The 19,563-nt window shown below is 44.9% G+C and overlaps 1 protein-coding gene across 1 annotated transcript in view; it reads right to left on the bottom strand.

Annotated features, from left to right (window-relative positions):
* otud7a (OTU deubiquitinase 7A) overlaps positions 1-19,563 on the bottom strand; it is a 173,280-nt gene that overhangs the window by 72,427 nt on the left and 81,290 nt on the right. Inside the window, exons 2-5 of the mRNA XM_085972475.1 lie at positions 14,015-14,080; positions 13,771-13,896; positions 9,649-9,784; positions 1,344-1,498 (exon numbers count right to left, since the gene is read on the bottom strand). Of these exons, the coding sequence (XP_085828601.1) occupies positions 1,344-1,428 (85 nt within the window). The 5' untranslated portion in view covers positions 1,429-1,498; positions 9,649-9,784; positions 13,771-13,896; positions 14,015-14,080. The remainder of the gene's footprint in view (positions 1-1,343; positions 1,499-9,648; positions 9,785-13,770; positions 13,897-14,014; positions 14,081-19,563) is intronic.

Below are 19,563 nucleotides of genomic sequence, written 5' to 3'. Positions count from 1 at the left end.
GTGTTATTCATTTTCCAGAATCCTGTTTTTAAAAAAATAATAAATCTGTATCCAGGACCACCTGCATGCATACTGTAGTCAGTCAAAGGATCACTTGTTACGTTATCACCCATGGGCTCACCAGACTGCAGTACAAGCTGTTAAAAGCATTGGCTCACTACAATACTCTCTTTGGTACAACAGGAATGTCAACAAATCTCCTGTCGCCAAGCAGATGGAGAAGGCAGCCTGCTGCAGGTCAATTTGATGGCTGCTAGATGATGATCAATAGCAGCCCAGTGAAGTCTACCCATCTGATTTCCCTTCCTGCCCTCGTAAAAGGAGGTGCCAAGGTGTCTTCCCACAGCAGCCAGGCTGAGATCAGACTTCTGCAGTGGGCGATCAAGTTGCATGTTACCACTTTGTTATATAGATCATTTGTGTTCCCACGTCTTTGCAGTATCCCAAACGCTTGTATATACACAATTTTTTTTTAATGTAAACTGTATGACATAATAACTCTTTTTCAAGATCATTAGAATTCTCCTTCATTTTCACATCACACTAGCCCCAAGATCAATGTTATTCTGATTACATATATCCAGAAGCACAATAGGTGGTGTAAAGAATGTATTACTGCTCTGATTGGCAAGGCGACAGCTCCCCCCAATCTAATTTCCCAAGAGCCCACTCAAAATCATTACTTCATGCTAGTTGAACAGGGCTGGAGCTCTCAGAGTATCGAGTGATTATAGGAACAACAAAGTAATTTTGTGTCAATCAGATGGACAAGAAACCCTCAGGGTCGATGTCTTTGTCAATAATATGGCCCCCAATATCATTCTGCCAGCATATGCTCTTCCCCCAAGAGAGGTTGGATGAAGGCCCCTGGCGTGAATATGCAAACCACATGCTCATAAACCGACTTCTGCTGTGAAGACATCAATATCTTCAAGTGGAAACAAGAATGGGACCAAGATTAAACATTTAATTTAAAAGCTACATATACACGTACACATATATACACACACAAATTCTGACCACAGTGAAGTAAGGCAGTTTCAAAGATTAAATTTATTTTATACTTTTGCAGAATATGAACAACTAGTGTGAGAAGCAATATTCTGCATTGTAACACACGTTAATGTGGCAGCATAGTAAGCAAATCTGCCTATAGCCAACCAGAAAACCACACTCCGGAACAATACAGTTAGGTTAAGAAATTCTAAACATTGGAAATAATATATATGGCAAAGGAAATTGAAAAAAATGTACAACATAAAAATATTCTACCCTTCTTCATTAAAGATTACACAGCCAACAATGAACAGTTAACAATATTTGTTCTTCAGTATTGAACTCACCTTCCAGCAGGTCTCTTGCCAGACCAGGTTCTGCCCCCGTGGACCGAACAAAGTCTGACAGGACCGCATCCATATCAAGAGTCATGTGATCATGTAGATGCACTACCTGACCCACAGCAGAACTGGTTTTGGTCGCCAGGCTTTTAGTCGGTCATCTGTTGAAAAAAAAATAAAGAAAATAAGAACAGTTTCCAGGGCATAAAAAACAAACTTTGCATCAATCCAGGAGGAGTTCATGACTACTTCCCACTGACTGCTGCAGTCAGTCAGAGAAATATAGCATCCCTCACAGAATTACTTGCTTGTTTTCTGCTGCTGCGAAGTAATATGAATGCAGCAGCTCACTCCTAACTGTTTGTACCATCCAGTAGCTGTGAAAGTAACAACCCCACCAGTGTGTGACAATGACTCATATCTGAGGAACTAAAAGAATAAAGAAAACAATCCACAACTGCAAACAGCATACAGCATAAAGTTAATGACTGCTCCATTTCACCGGAATAAGTAATTAAGAACCAGAATTAAAATCCAAAGCAACTGTTTCATAGCCATTAAAAGCATGCCTGTATCACACATACAAAGGCAACATATTGCAAATGCTGGAAATCTGAAATATAAACAGAAAATGCTGAAAATACTCAGCAGGTCAGGCAGCATCTGCGGAGAGAGAAACAGAGTTAACGTTTCAGGTCAGTGACCTGACGAAAGGTCATCAACCTGAAACGTTAACTCTGTTTCTCTCTCCGCAGATGCTGCCTGACCTGCTGAGTATTTCCAGCATTTTCTGTTTATATGCCTGTATCAGATATTCAGTACTGATTGTTTAAGCAGATGAGAGTGTAAACCAAGCTATTTGATAGGGCTCTTATTTCAAGAGCACGAGCAACTGCATAACTTGCACACGAATAAGTCACCAGTGATTTACATGACTCAGTCACAGCAGATTAACTTCTTAAAAACAGAATTTGATTTCCAGGATTCTACCTAAACAAATTTAATGAAGGAAGCTCAAACTTCACTGACATAAGCTCTATACAGAAGATCTGCTTTGCTGTTCCCAAGTCTGTAATAAGGTTTGATTCCATTTCTAAAACTGCTGCCTGTTGTTTTTTGTTCAGCTACTGGAAGACTCAGTTGTACAGCCAAATGTGAAGAGGTGCTATAATGGGCCACAATTTTTGTGGATGTGACATTATTCAGAATTCAAGACAAAATGTACTAGCGAAAGCTAGCCCTATGCCAAAGGACAAAAATGTAGATAAGGAAGAGAAAGGGCAGAGGACAGATCCTTGGTGGACCCTGAAGGTGTCAGTGCAGGGAGAGGGAAGAGAAGACATTGCAAGAGATGCACACTGCGTTCAAATAGGAACCATGCAAAGGTGGTCCCATGGAGCTGGGGAAAGAGGTATTGGAGGTGGATGGCATGGTTCACCATAACGAGAGCACGAAAGAAAGAAAGAAATGCATTTATATAGTGCCTTTCATGACCACCGAACGTCTCAAAACACTTTACAGCCAATGAAGTACTTTTTTTTAAATTTTTTTATATAAAGTGTAGTCACGGTTGTAATGTGGGAAACGCAGCAGCCAATTTGCGCACAGCAAGCTCCCACAAACAGCAATGTGATAATGACCAGATAATCTGTTTTTGTTATGTTGGTTGAGGGATAAGTATTGGCCAGGACACTGGGGATAACTCCCCTGCGCTTCATCGAAATAATGCCATGGAATCTTATACGTCCACCTGAGAGAGCAGACGGGGCCTCTGTTTAATGTCTCATCTGAAAGACAACACCTCCAACAGTGCTGCATTCCCTCAGCACTGCACTGGAGTGTTAGCCTCACTTTATGTGCTCAAGTCCCTGGACTGGGACTTGAACCCACAACCTGCTGACTCAGAGGCTAGTGGGCTACCAACTGAGCCACAGCCGAAGAGAGATAAAGCACCATGATCATAGTGACAGAAGATGTCATTCAGGACTTTAGCTAGGGCCATTTTAGTGCTGTGTAAAGGGTGCAAGCCAGACTGCAGAGATTCAAACAAGGAATTTCAGGTGAAATGGGTATGGAGCTTATATGCAACAGCATATTCAAGGAACTTAAAAATAAAATGGAGGTTGGAGATGATTCAGTAGCTGGAGAGGACAGATAGTGCAAGTGAATTTTTAAGGGGAGTGAGACAGCGCCTGAGAAAAAGGGAACATTGACAACGTCAGACAGCATGGGGAACTAAAAATGGGGGTTGAGGCATGGCGTTAATCTTTACCTTCTAGTATGATCCTGGAGGAACAGGTGGTTTCAGCAGTAGTGAGTGAAGCACAGTAGCACTTAATGTGGTCAAGCCAGATCTGGTGATTGATTACTAGGCCAGTTGTACATCTCGTACATTCGAGTTTATACCCCTGACTTGTGGAAGCAAAAAGGGGGGATGTAGCAGAAGGAATGACCGGCCAGAAGGAGATGGTGCTTGAACTACAGGGCACGAGGGTATCAAAGGCAAAAACAAGGAGGCAATTAAGCAGGCTAACAGAGCAGAGGTGCTATGACAAATGACAGGCCAAGGGCAAGGAAATTGGGAATTTCTATATGAGTTTGTTATGGAAATGGGCAGTTGTTTCCATGGGTGAATGTTGAGAATAGTGGGGATTAAAGGAGGGTAGGAAGATGTGGGCAGTAAAAGTGAAGTGGTTAGAGATTGCTTCAGCAATCCAAATCTTTGGTGCAGAGAGCCAAAGGTGATGATGAAGTCAAGGAGGTGCCCAAGTATGAGTGGGGGAGTTTAAATAGAGGGTGAGATTGAGGGGGGAAAGGAGGATGATGACGTCAGAACAGAGGAGGCAGAAGCAGTTGTGCTGTGGTTATGGTATCACTGAGGGTGAGGAGTCACCTAGTGCAGAGGCTGAGGGAAGAGAGAGGTAGGTTGACATCTTAGTACAGCTTAGGAGCAGTGGAAAAAAAAAAAGATTTTAGAGCGGGACGTGAAGGATAGAAAAAGATTTCGAAAGAGAAGGTGCCATGCTAACATGCATGCTAAAAAGCGGAAGCAGCATGCTATAGACAGGGCTAAGCGATCCCACAATCAACGGATCAGATCAAAGCTCTGCAGTCCTACCACATCCAGTTGTAAATGGTGGTAGACCATTAAACAATAAATGGGAGGAGGAAGCTGCATGAATATTCCCAACCTCGATGATGGTGCAAAACACAAGGCTGAAGCGTTTGCAAACATCTTCAGCCAGAAGTGCCGAGTTGATGATCCATATCGGCCTCCTCCGGAGGTCCCCACCATCACAGAAGCCAGTCTTCAGCCAATTCGATTCACTCCACGTGATATCAAGAAATGGCTGAGCACACCAGATACAGCAAAGGCTATGGGCCCCGACAACATCCGGTTGTCGTGAAGATTTGTGCTCCAGAACTAGCCGCAACTCTAGCCAAGCTGTTCCAGTATAGCTACAACACTGGCATCTATCCAACAATGTGGAAAACTGCCCAGGTATGTCCTGTCCACAAAAAGCAGGACAAATCTAACCCGGCCAATTACTGCCCCATCAGTCTACTCTCAATCATCAGCAAAGTGTTGGAAGGTGTCATTGACTGTGCTATCAAGCGGCACTTACTCACCAATAACCTGCTCACTGATGCCCAGTTTGGGTTCCGTCAAGACCACTCGGCCCCCAACCTCATTACAGCCTTGGTCCAAACATGGACAAAGGAGCTGAATTCCAGAGGTGAGGTGGGAGTGACTGCCCTTGACATCAAAGCAGCATTTGACCGAGTGTGGCATCAAGGAGCCCTAGTAAAACTGAAGTCAATGGGAATCGGGGGGAAAACTCTCAACTGGCTGGAGTCATACCTAGCACAAAGGAAGATGGTTGTGGTGGTTGAAGGTCAATCATCACAGCCCCAGAACATCACTGCAGGAGTTCCTCAGGGCAATGGCCTAGGCCCAACCATCTTCAGCTGCTTCATCAATGACCTTCCCTCCAATATAAGGTCAGAAATGGGGATATTTGCTGATGACTGCACAGTGTTCAGTGCCATTCACAACTCCTCAGATAATGAAGCAGTCCATGCCCGCATGCAACAAGACCTGGACGACGTTCAGGCTTGGGCTGATGTGTGGCGCGAATATTACCTGCCACTTAAGTACCAGGCAATGACCATCTCCAACAAGCGAGAGTCTAACCACTGCCCCTTGACATTCAATGGCATTACCATCGCCGAATCCCCCACCATCAACATCCTGGGGGTCACCATTGACCAGAAACTTAACTGGACCAGCCACATAAATACTGTGGCAAAAAGAGGTCAGAGGCTGGGTATTCTGCGGCGAGTGTCTCACTTCCTGACTCCCCAAAGCCTTTCCACCATCTACAAGTCACAAGTAAGGAGTGTGATAGAATACTCGCCACTTGCCTGGATGAGTGCAGCTCCAACAACACTCAAGAAGCTCGACACCATTCAGGATAAAGCAGCCCGCTTGATTGGCACCCCATCCACCACCTTAAACATTCACTCCCTCCACCACCGGTGTACTGTGGCTGCAGTGTGTACCATCTACAAGATGCACTGCAGTAACTCGCCAAGGCTTCTTCCACCTCCCAAACCCGCGACCTCTTCCACCTAGAAGGACAAGGGCAGCAGGCACATGGGAACACCACCACCGCCAAGTTCCCCTCCAAGTCACACACCATCCTGACTTAGAAGTATATCACCGTTCCTTCATCATCGCTGGGTCAAAATCCTGGAACTCCCTACCTAACAGCACTGTGGGAGTACCTTCACCACACAGACTGCAGCGGTTCAAGAAGGCGGCTCACCACCACCTTCGCAAGGGCAATTAGGGATGGGTAATAAATGTTGGCTTTGTCAGGGACGCCCACATCCCATGAACAAATTTTTAAAAAGTAGGTGGAGGGGCTAAATTCAGATGCGGTAATGAAGGCCAGGCCACTACCAGTTCTGACCAAGGGTCTTCGACCTGAAACGTTAACTCTTTCTCTCTCCATGGATGCTGCCCAACCTGCTGAGTTTTTCCAGCGTTTTCTGTTGTTATTTCGGATTTCCAGCATCCGCAGTATTTTGCTATCGCACTACCATGACAGTTTGGATAAGGCTGGTGGTAGAATGTATAGACAGGTGGAAAGGGGAAAAAGTTGCTGGACAAGAGGCATATCTCTGTCAGTGCCAGGATGTCAAGGAATTACTGTATCTGGAATAAGGTCATGAATGGCAAGGATCTTTTTCACGAATAAGTGAACATTTTGGAGGGATATATGAAGGCAGTGGTTGGAGAGATTAGTTCTGGAGGAGCATGCACAGTGAGGTGATTGCTGGGAGCCAAGGTTGGGGCAATTTGAATTGATGCTCTTGAACAGCCACTGATGGGTCCTGGGGTGCACCTTTTAAAAAATACCAAGGAAAGTAGAGAAAAGCTGTGAGTTCATTCAGGAGGGATTCAAGATTGGGACAATGTTATGAAAGAAAGAATTGCTGTCGAGTCATGAAGGATGGAATGAAGGTGTGGGGGGAGATGAGGAGGCCATGGTCATGGCGAAGGGGGATACAAAAGGTAGCATAGCCGGGTGAGAGGAAGAGGAGGAGAAAGGAGAGCTGGATCCAGGAGGGCGGAAAGGAAAAACAGGAGTAATGGGCTTGGGTCCAGAGTAGCAGCCAAGATATGTACACAAATGGACACAGGAAAACCTGAGGTACAGGAACATGTTGGAGATCTAGGATGAGGGCAGAGAGGATAGGACATAGGATGAGGACAGAGAGGAGAGGAGAGGACATAATCAGTTCAGCTCTGAGGTCCTATTGAACCAGGAGGCAGTGGTGCAATGAGGTCTGGTTGTAAACAAGCAATGCGTGAGGAGGAGGTAGAGAGGGAAGGGGATTACAGCAGCCACTAGCCAGCTAAGAGGAGAAGCATGGTGTGGTAAACCACTGTTTGTATTCCTGTTTGTATTCCACTGTGTACATGCCTGGACATGCCTCGGCTGACTCCTCCCACAGGTCCTAGTATAAAGGTGACTGCTCCCCAGCCCTTAGTATCCTGGACCGGTCGACCACTCGAGGCAGACCTCCATTCTGTTGTTAATAAAAGCCTTTGGTTACTCTTCTAACTCTCAGTCTTTTATGAGTAATTGATAGCGCATCAATTTTATTAACAACATTTTTATAATGGAGAAGATCCTCACACCAGCATGCCTGGACTTAGATCATCGGGAGGCAGACTCATCCACCAAGTTTACTCACTGGCTTAAGTGTTTCGAAAAATTCCTGACCGTCTCCGAAGCAATCAAATCGGACGAGGACAAACTGGATGTCCTGACCTCCAAAGTGAACCACCGAGTGTACTCGGTCATCCAAGACGCGACCTCGTACGCGGATGCTATCAAGCTCCTCAAGGACCAGTACACGCGCCCAGTGAACGAAGTGTACGCCAGGCACCTCCTGGGGAGTCGTAAACAACAACCTGGGGAATCGACCGTGGAATACCTTCAGGCACTGTCTGTGCTTGGCCGGGCCTGTGGTTGTAAGGATGTAAAGGCCGCCGTGTACACAGAGGAACTTATCCGGGACGCTTTTGTAGCGGGCCACAGATCCAATTACACCCGACAGCGACTGTTGGAGCAGAGTAACCTCGACCTCAACAAGGCCTCTGAACTCGCACTATCGTTGGATGCAGCCTACCAGGGCATGGATGCCTACTCCTCTGCACCGTGGACGCCGCGGGGAATGACAGCCTGGGACACGGTAGGACCGCCTCATAGCGCCGTGCCACCCCAGCCACACCCCAACAACGGCCCAACTACCGCAGCAGTGTCCCAAGGCCAGACAGCAGTGCCCCAAGGCCAGAAATGCTACTTCTGTGGCCAGGCAAAACACCCCAGAGCGCGCTGCCCGGCGAAAAACGCGATCTGCTCGGGCTGCGGGAAGAAGGGACACTACGCTAGCGTCTGCAGGGCCAAAGCCACCCCTCATGAGAAAATGTTTGTCTTCCCAAGGAAGTCCACATCAGGGACATCGCTACCGCCATGGCTGACGTCCCCAGGGCCGGTCCTACTGAGAAGACACGTGAGGGCCCATAAAACGGACCCCCTGGTCGAGAGGGTCGACCTCCTCCACGCCAACCCCCAGTATGCTTACATCGCATACCCGGACGGGCGGGAGGACACAGTCTCCATAAGAGACCTTGCACCCTCGGGGACCACAGTAACCCACTACCCACTACCACCCCCCCCCACGATCCGATATCCAGCCCCAGCAGACGGCAGGCCTGGGCCCCGCGACCCGCTCGACATCTACGAGGACGACACGCCTGTGCCACAGCCTACGCTGGACTCGACGCCGGAAGCTTCACTACCCCTGCCGTCGCCACGCCGATCACAGCGGCAGACAAGACCTCCGGAGAGACTCCAATACACTAACTTTTAATACACTTCACCCCGCCGGACTCAATTTTAAACAAGGGGTGAATGTGGTAAACCACTGTTTGTATTCCTGTTTGTCCTGTTTGTATTCCACTGTGTACATGCCTGGACATGCCTCGGCTGACTCCTCCCACAGGTCCTAGTATAAAGGTGACTGCTCCCCAGCCCTTTGTATCCTGGACCGGTCGACCACTCGAGGCAGACCTCCATTCTGTTGTTAATAAAAGCCTTTAGTTACTCTTCTAACTCTCAGTCTTTTATGAGTAATTGATAGCGCATCACATGGTACTAGGCAAACATGGCCATTAAATTATTATTGGATACACATATAAACGCATGAGGAAATGTGCACACCAAGACCTGTCCAAATGGGGAGAAGGACAAGAATTATAATCATGCCAGACTGCACATTGTTTCAGCCACCAAAGCAAGTACTTCATTCACCTGGCAGGTAACATAGGAAATATGAACACCAAAACCAGATAGATTTTCCAAGATCCCAATATGTATTCTGCAGCAGCCAGAGATTCAGACATGAGATATATGACTTTGTCTAATGACAGATTCAGATCAAAAGCTGGAGTGACAAGTTTGAAGTGTGGTCCTCCCTGATCCAGACACATATGTACAAGTCTTTTCCAATTACAGTTATGTAGCTTTTATGAAGAAGGAGGCTTGTGACAGGCTACAATCATAGCAAAGACCCAAGTCGAGTAACTCCTGAGCAGTCAGTCTGTTCCTCTCGACAGCCAGACCTTTAGCCATACGCTGACCAGAGCTGGGTGCCAGAATTCCCATTGTTTCTGGGACAGCTTTCAGCATTGTAAGGAAAATGGTGGAATCTCCAAAAAGTGTGAAAAACATACCTGTCTGAGTTAGTAAGGGCCCCAGTGACATCATCCGCAGGCATGAGATCAGTTTCCGTATATTAGCTGATGATAGCAAACTCTACGTCTCCACCACGTCCTTCGATCCACGACCACAACTGTGCTGTCAAACTACCTGTCCGATGCAAGTCATGTATTAGTCAAAATTTCCTCCAACTGACCAGGAAGACCAAAGTCATCATTTTCAGTTCCCCCAAGACACTGCACTCCTTTAATATGGAGTGTACCCGCCCCTGCAGCCTGAACCAAGCCATGGAAAATCTTGGCACCCTAATCAACGCAGAGTTGAGGTTCAAACTCCATATCCTGTCCCTCACCAATACCACTTACTTTCACCTCTGCAACATCGACCATTTCCACTCCTACCTCACTTCTACTGCCGCCAAAATTGTAATCTACTGTGTCATCTCTATACTTGATTTCGCCAATGTTCTCCTAGCCACCTCTCACCCTCTGCCTTGTACTTGTTCAAAAATCAGCCATCGGCATCCTGCCCCGCAATTAATCTCATTCACCCATCTGCATCTTTGCTGACCTACACTGGCTCAGTCCCCAATTTAGTAGCATGTTAACATTTCAGGCAGGAGAACATTTCCGTCCACACAGCTTATCTTTCCAGACCGCCCATCAGATTCCTTACTGTGATTTCGGGATTATTAGCAGGAATCTACCTGGTCTCTTTAAACCCTGCCTGTACCACCAACCCTCCTGGCAATCAGTTCCATAATTCTATTTCCCTCTTCCTAAAAACAGAGAGGCTGCAGAGGAGATTTAGTAGAATGATACCAGGGATGAGGGACTTCAGTTATGTGGCTGGACTAGAGCAGCTGGGACGGTTCTCCTTGCAGCAGAGAAGGTTATGGGGAGATTTAATGGTGGTGTTCCAGATAATGAGGGGTTTTGATAGAGCAAATGAGGAGAAACTGTTTCCACTGGCAGGATGGTCAGTAACCAGAGGACACAGATTTAAGATAATTAGCAAAAGAACCAGAGGGGAGATGAGGAGAATTGCTATGATGATCTGGAATGCACTGCCTGAAAGGGCAGTGGAAGCAGATTCAATAGTAACTTGCAAAAGGGAATTGGATATATAATTGAAAAGGAAAAATTTGCAGAGCTATGGGGGAAAGAGCCGGGGAGTGGGACTAATTGGAGAGCTCTATCAAAGAGCGAGCACAGGCACGATGGGCCAAATGGCCCCTTCACACAGAATCCCCACAGTGCAGATAGAGGCCATTTCGGCCCATCGAGCCTGCACCGACACATATCCCACCCTATCCCCGTAACCCCACGTATTTAATCCCCTAACACTAAGGGTCAATTTATCATAGCCAAATCAACCTAACCTGCACATCTTTGGACTGTGGGAGGAAACCGGAGCACCCGGAGGAAACCCACGCAGACACAGGGAGAATGTGCAAACTCCACACAGACAGTCGCCCGAGGCCAGATTTGAACCCGGGTCCCTGGCGCTGTGAGGCAACAGTGCTAACCACTATGCCACCGTGCCCCCCTTCCGTGCTGTAAAATTGTATTATTGTGAATATTACCACAGAAGATCCACTAATCTATACAAAACGTTGAGGCTCCATAACCAAATAACATTACTGTGCTCCCATGTACTCATTTATCAATCGCTGATTCTATTGTCCCTCATCACTCTTTCTATAGAAAATGCTAGCATCAACAAACAAGACTTCAATTCAATCATTTTATTATGACTGCCAAGTAGTTTGAATGGATAACAAAAATACGTGAAGTATAACAACTTTAATATCAGGGTTTGTTCTGCAGAAATGTCTCCTACACACCAATTACCAGTGTTTATTCAGTGCTGGAGCTATTTATTACCCTTCAGTGTAGATAACTTAAATAAAGCCAGAGGAAAAACTCAGTATGGGGGCAGGGGTACCTTGCAAACATAAATAGAAAAAAGGTTTAACTCCTTCCTCAACACAAATGTGGACTGTGTCATGCTCCAGATGGGATTTAATTATATTTCTGTTTGACCAAACCGGAAAATATCATACCTGCCAGATAACAGCAATGGAGAATGTATTCCATTATCCACTCAGTCAGCTGTTTGAAAGGAGCCTTAGTCATAACCTGAGGATCCCAGGCTATGGAAATTGTTGAGACTTCTGAAATGCCTCCTATTTAGATCCATTTAATTAAAAAGTCAATGCTGTTCTCAATAAATAGTAAGGCAGAAAAAGGACGGGACAACCAACTCTTGCTACAAGTGAAAGTGTGAAACCACCTTTAGAGAACCTAGAATGGGTCTGACAACTGCCTGATTCCTACCAAATTAGTTCAACAGCTCACTGACCCACCAGACCCAAACACAGCCACTAGCATAGTGGTTTTAGAAGATAAAAATTTGAGCTTGCTTAACTGATACACAAAGGCAAGATATTAGTTTATAAAGAACTAAACTTAAGTTCCATTAGAGGGATCCAGATTTCAGACCCTTTTTATAAACAGACATCAAATCAGAGGGAAGATAGTTCAATTGCTATGGCACGAACTTTCAGCCGGAGTGATGGAAAATGTTCAAAATACTCCAGAACCGGAAAACATCAAATTAAAAAAAGCGGACGTGTTTAGAGATTCACTTAATGTTATTTGCCCTTTTTCCTGAAAAGTTCCTTAAGAACAAGTATCTACCACAATCAAAGAAAGTGTCTTTACCAGGAAACATTTCCACTCAACAGCCAAGCCATTAAATGGAAACTCACCTTTCCACAGATGAGACTTGATTGGATAACTGAAAGAGGATGGTCCTTCTATGGGGCACCAAAACTAGTGATTTAGTTCCAGGATGCCGGAAGACAATGGGTCAATTAACATCACTTCTCTAGTCATGTCTGAAGAACCGGGAGAACAGGGAAAACAGAAGAAATGGATACAGAAATATCCATTTCCAAGAAAAGAAGATAGTCTGATCTCATGCAAAATCAGGAGGATTTGTGCTTTGCCCATGTTGTAAAGAAACTCAACTGACGAGTAACTCCATGTCCTGAAAATTCAGCAGACTACCTACTGGTAGATCATCTATTCACGAGGGTGAGCCATAGGAAACTCGATTCACTGAGTGCCACATTGTTCATCCCAACTATAAGATGAACCAGGTGTGTCCCACATCTTTGCTGCACCAGTGAATAATCAGTGTTGCATCCTGCCAGATGGACGGAGTCTGTATATACAGACTAATGTTGTGTTCTTGATCCAGTGACTGTTCTATGCCAGGGCCTGAATATGAACCCGAGCAAACACTTCCAAGTTTGAGTCTGTTGATAATGGCAAGTGGACTTGTGTTGTTCCTTCTGTTCTTAGTGGAGGGATTTAATGATCAAGTTGTGTGTTGCACGATACACAGTCTCTACAGTATCTGTTCTACCAGATCATTCAGTGAACCGTTTTGTAAAGGGAACAATATACTGTAAACAGATTGGATAGCTGGATTTATGGGATATGGGAACAGGGTGGGTAAAGGTGCTGTTGTGGAGGGTAAACGCCGACACAGACTGATTGGGCCAAATGGCCTGTTTGTATTGTCATTTCTATGTATAAAGTAAAAGCGTGATGATTTTTTTCATTAGAAATCAAAAACATCCCTTCAGTGGTTGGAGGACCTAAATTTGTAACATTTCTTAATGATTGTTTTTGAGTTTCAGTTAGATTGGCAGTGCATTTGGTACAACCATGGTGAAAAGTAGTTTGAGGAGAAAATACAACAAGATCACAGGGAAGTGAAACAAACGCCTAATTGGGCTGTAATTTTTTTTTAATGATTAGTGATAGAATTGTGAGCTAGAACTTAAAAAATACTCCACCGCATGCCCATAACTCCCCGACAGTAAGTTGCAACTACAGACTGGGAAGTCTTGTTATTTTTCTTTTTAAACATCGCACATTTTAAATTTAATTTAGAAATCAAATGCGCTCGGGTAAGATTGAGGTGTTTTATATTTATTCATTTTCATAGCCAGGTTTGACCGTTGTTCTACATCTACAGAAATATATTTCAAATTAACTCAAGTGCATTTATTTGAAGTCCAACCTCATGATCCGAGTGGAGTTACTAAACGTCTCACTTACTGTTGTAAAGCGTTGCAGAGCTGGGTCACTGCGAGGTGCAGGGAGGTGCCTTTATGAACATTGTAAAGCCACTTCATCAACAGACACTTTCACTAACAGTTTCGATTTGGTCCGTATCCTTAAAACCTGAAGGCAATAGTCAAACGACCGTTTAACATTCAAATAGATCCTTATCTAATGTTGCATCAAAGGTATTCTACTGAAATACAACTTCTGTTTCACAAGATCAAAACTTCAAACTAACCTATGCAATGTCTTTCAGCATCTTCATCAAAGGCTTTGTCTTTGTAATTATTCAGCTGTGCAGAATCTGGGAAGATAAATATTAGACATGTATAATTATACATACACACAGTCTAAACTGATGTAAAAGTTATGGACAGAAACACAATTTAAGATAGATTAAATCTGCTAACTTCCCACACAGGTAAATGTGTTAATGTTTGCACAACAAAATATGGTAGGAAGTACTTTCAAAAGCAGCAAATAATTGCAAGTTCAACAACAAATAGAGGGCAAAATATTCATTCTGGTCAGCTAAATTCTCAGCGTATGTACGGACAATGCCTTATTCATCCCATTCTCATGTACAGGAAACTCTCGTTTAAACGGCACCTAAATATCCGGAATTCTCTATTAACCGGCAAAATTCTCACTCCGAAAACACCTCAATAACCGGCAATGTTGCCGAGTCCGAGTCTCCCGCGGTGGCCGAGTTAGTCAGTGGGGGTAGTTCGCCAAACTGCCACTACTCGGCTTCTTGGCTCTGTTGGAAGTCCGAACACCTCAATAACAGGAGTCTGACTCTTTGTTAAAAATAGCCTCGGTAGATAACCCTCTCTGTCATCCGGAATTTTTAATCAACCGGCACCATCCCGGTCCCGTCGGTGCCGGATACCAAAGAGTTTCCTGTACATATCGTCATTACAGCAGCAGTAAACTACCTCCTCTGCTCACAGATAATTTTCCTTTATTTCCAACAGGGAGAAAGGATGAATTCTGGATATTCTCCAAGGGAGAGAAGAACAGACAAAATAATATCCTAACCATGTATTTTAGAAACCCTAGAGGGCAAGTTAATCTGAACCTTCTGGCAGCCAATATAACATTAGCAGGTGCTTAAGCAGTGGTGCAGAAGACTCAAAGCTGCTTCCACATTGCTCTTCAGCAGCCAGCTGCCTTGGCATTGGTCTCCTGCAGTCGTGGCCACAGCAAGGTAAACCTGCTAGAATTTTTCATACTGGTGATCATGAAGATATGTCTTCCCCTACCTCTTCCTGGCTGTCACCAGTCCAACTGGGGCTAGTGAACGTGCGGCTGTAATGTTGCGACACAGAAATCTTTGCTATTATCTGTGTGCGCGTGGACTGTTAGGCCCCACAGTGCAGCCAACCACACATGCAAAGTAAATGCAGAACAGCAGTTGTTGGCTCGCTCTCAAGACCTAGGCTGTAATGCAAAAACAGCTCAAGAATAAAAACAGAACTAAAGCATTGATAAAAGTATACACCAATTAAACATCAAGAATTCGATCTCTCTGACTTGGAAATGTTTTTGTTTCTTACTTGTACCAAATGGTTCAGAAGAGACACTATTAAAAGTAACTACAGACCTTGTTGATTTTCACTTGCTGAGGGAATGTCTAACACAGCAGAATGATTCCCGATCCAGATCACAAAGTTTGGGACTGGAGACGTTGCCAACTCCCTGGAGCAATGACAAATGATTCCCGATCCAGATCACAAAGTTTGGTCCTGGAGATGTTGCCAACTCCCTGGAGCAATGACAAATGATTCCCGATCCAGATCACAAAGTTTGGTCCTGGAGACGTTGCCAACTCCCTGGAGCAATGACAAATGATTCCCGATCCAGATCACAAAGTTTGGTCCTGGAGATGTTGCCAACTCCCTGGAGCAATGACAAATGATTCCCGATCCAGATCACAAAGTTTGGGACTGGAGACGTTGCCAACTCCCTGGAGCAATGACAAATGATTCCCGATCCAGATCACAAAGTTTGGTCCTGGAGACGTTGCCAACTCCCTGGAGCAATGACAAATGATTCCCGATCCAGATCACAAAGTTTGGTCCTGGAGACGTTGCCAACTCCCTGGAGCAAGGGCTTTTAAATGCAGACAGGAACTGAAAAATCGGCACAAACTTTCAGTTTTAACGAACAAAATGACGAATGTATTTTCCATAATGCTGCTGGTACCACACACCAGGAAACTAATACACCAGAAATCAGCACAGTGGAAAGATGAAGTCAACAAAGAAAGAATGATTCAGTTTTCAAAGAAACAGACGTACACAAACTGTGACAAAGAAACCAGTCAAAGATTAAACAGGTAAAGCTGCTGAGCATACAGTTCAACTTATTGTATACGCAATACTGTTTTTAATTGTCAAATAGTAAAACAACTGCTGCCATCATCAGCTGCAATGCATGCCGGAGAAGTCAGCTATTTGTAGAACAATATGGCTTGGTTAACTACATTATACTGTAATTAGAAACATTATTAAAGGCTTTGGAGCATACATGCAGACTGGGAGGGTCCCAGGTTCAACACCTGATCTGTGCAGATTTAGCAGACTTCAGCCAGGATGGCAGTACAATGGGCTCTGCTCCTCTGGGTTAAAGAAGAAGAAAAATCAGCCAGCGTTCCCACTTCTGATGTCTATCCAATGATGCCCAATGGACAATGTGTGTATGGATCAGACAAGAACAGAATTGGACAATGTATTTTCTAACTTCTCTGTATCCTTCTACTCCACTGTGGGCTGCTTTGCATTTCCTCCTATTTATACAAGAATTTTTCTGTCCACTTTAGTTCGAGGTTCCCGTCTCCAGCATTCAACCCACCTTCACTATGTTCTGTTCATCTCCAGTTTTGTTAAACATCTGGAAATACCGAGGCTTTTTTGAACAAAACTGATACAAATGCCACCTTATACTATGGGGATGATTTTCATTCAGGAGTGGGGTTGGAGGCGGGACTACAACTTTCGGGGTTGTAGTCCCGCCTCCATCGAGATGCGGCCAATCCACACGATTTTAACTTGATTGACCTTGTTGAGCCCGCCTAGTGGGCTCAACAGGCCAATTAAGGGCCACCCGGCAACAGGTGACATCACAGACTGAAATTTCATCTGTCAAGACGTTTTGGCAGATGAAATATCAGTGTTGCACAGCTGTTTGAAGCTGTCAAACACTGACAGTCTTACTTCTAACCTGAGTCCTTCTACACAGACTCAGTTAGAAATCTCACCGGCACAGAAAGCTGCAGGCTGTCACTTTTGACAGATCGCAGCCATTTGACTTTCTGTGCCGGTTAGATGATGGACTTCCGAAACCCAGAGGAAGGAAGGCTGAAAAAGTAAGTACAGGTAATTTAATCTTCTTTACACACTTTAGACACACCAATCACACTTACCTTTGCACTCATGCACACATCACTCACCTGAACACGGACATCTCGACCCCTCCAAGTCCGTCAACCCAACGGCCCGCCTCCTCTAACTTGGCGTGGTTTGGAGCCGTCGGGAATCCCACACTTCAAGCTTTAAAATAGGGATTAGGCTAAAAACTGCCTGTTACCGACCTGTTAACAGGCAGTTAATTGGCACTAATCCCTTCCCGCCTTGGGTAGGCAGGTCCCAGTGCGGGGTGGGTATCCGCCTCCTTTGAAACTTACATGGAGGCGGGTTGGGGGCGGGATGGTGTGGGGACCCCCGAATTCGGGAATTTAACCCCCCGCACGCCTCCAATCCCGACTCCACGGGTCAATGAAAATCAACCCATATGAGTTTCAACCCAAATTTACACTGTAAGCACAATGCAACAATCACAGTATAAAACTAGGAATTTCACCCTGCGGCAGGTTATTCAAATCCTACCCAGATTGACAATTTAAAAATCTCTCTCCTCTGATGAGGTAATGGATGGTGTCAATGGTCAGTATTAGGGTTGCAAAGGGGTGGAAAGTTTCCGGTAAATTTCCAGAAATTTTCCACGGGAATTTTAGCTTGGGAATTTTGCCCAAAAAAGCACATGCTAGCATAATATTTTTTTTGTATTTCTTTCTTTTTTTTCCCCACAGGTCCTCTCTTAAAATTACTAACAGAGATGGAATCTTAATTATTAAGGAATTTTTTAATCAATATATGTTTATCTTCTTACTTGGCTTGTTTTAATAATTACAAGTTTTGTGTGTGACTGTGAACAAATGTGTCCTGATTGGTTGGATGAGTGGATGAGCGATTAGCTCCCTCTAGTTGTAATATTTGCATATCGAATTGTGATTGGCCTGCAGGCATCTGTAAGACTGCTATAGTTTTTTTAAGATCCAGGTTAGGGGTCCTGAGGGAAGTCATTTTGTTTTCTGCTGATGTTGTGATGATGCAGTAAGTAAATCAGACTTTATACCAAATAAACCAGTTACTTGTTGAACTCTGTTGTCCTTCAATTTAAAATATACAAAATAATACACTATTGGTGATGTAGCGTCGTGTGTGTACAGGTCATGCTTCCATCACATGGAGCATCAGCAAAAATGTACTCACCCTGTTGCAATCGTGCTGACCGACCGCAGTTCGACACAGAGATGAATGCCCTTTATTTCTCTGCATAGAACAATGCCACGTTTACCGTCGGATGTGTGGAAGCATTTTACCCCAGGCATTAAAGATGGAAAGACTGTGTACATGTGCAAACACTGTAGAAAGCCATATGTAAAGAATGCCACAAAGATGCAGCAGCATTTATCCAAATGCAACAACTTCACTCAAAGCTCACAGCAGTCAGCCCAGAGTTCCTCTGCTTCCATTCAAGAAGATGATGGTTCTCATTCAGCATCAGGCTCCTTATCATCAGCAACTCCTGGCCCACTTGGAAGGTTCTTTGATACAGTGGATAACCATAGCCAGAAGAATGCAGATGAGTGCCTTGCTCGAGCTGTATATGCAACAGGCTCACCCCTCCTGCTCACAGCCAATGTGTACTGGAAGAGATTTTTCAATGTTATTCGCCCTGCATACTGTCCTCCCACCAGACATGCTTTGTCTACTTATTTGCTGGAGGCTGAGTATAACAGAGTCCAAGGAAAGCTCAAAGAAACGATAGCGATGGCAGACTGTGTTGCAGTTATCTCAGATGGGTGGTCAAATGTACGAGGGGAGGGCATCATAAACTACATCGTCTCCACTCCTCTCCCAGTGTTCTTCAAGAGCACAGACACGAAGGACAACAGACACACAGGCACATACATTGCTGATGAGCTGAAAGCGGTCATCAACGATCTTGGATCACAAAACGTCTTTGCAGTAGTTACTGACAATGCTGCGAATATGAAGGCTGCTTGGGCTCAAGTGGAGGAGGCCTACCCTCATATTACGTCTATTGGGTGCGCAGCTCATGGGCTTAACCTGCTCCTCAAGGACATCATGGGTTTGAGAACCATGGAAGCACTGTACAAGAGAGCCAAGCAAGTTGTTAAGTATGTCAGGGGAAAACAGGTAGTTGCAGCAACCTACAACTCCAAGCAAATGACAAAGAACAAGAACACCACACTGAAGCTGCCCAACAACATTAGATGGGGTGGTGTTGTCATAATGTACAACAGCCTTCTGGAGGGTAAGGAGTCGCTGCAAGAAATGGCAATATCCCAGTCTGGGGAGATGGAAACCACCATCAAGAAAATACTGCTGGATGATGTGTTTTGGGAGAGAGTGGTTAGCAGCCTTAAACTACTCTCACCAGTAGCATCTGCAATTGCTCAGATTGAAGGAGATGACG

Source organism: Somniosus microcephalus, chromosome 32 (assembly GCF_052327205.1).
Source record: "Somniosus microcephalus isolate GS21.2 chromosome 32, FLI_Smic_1.0, whole genome shotgun sequence".
Taxonomy (NCBI): Eukaryota; Metazoa; Chordata; class Chondrichthyes; order Squaliformes; family Somniosidae; genus Somniosus; species Somniosus microcephalus.
This window is presented reverse-complemented; position numbering and strand designations above follow the sequence as displayed.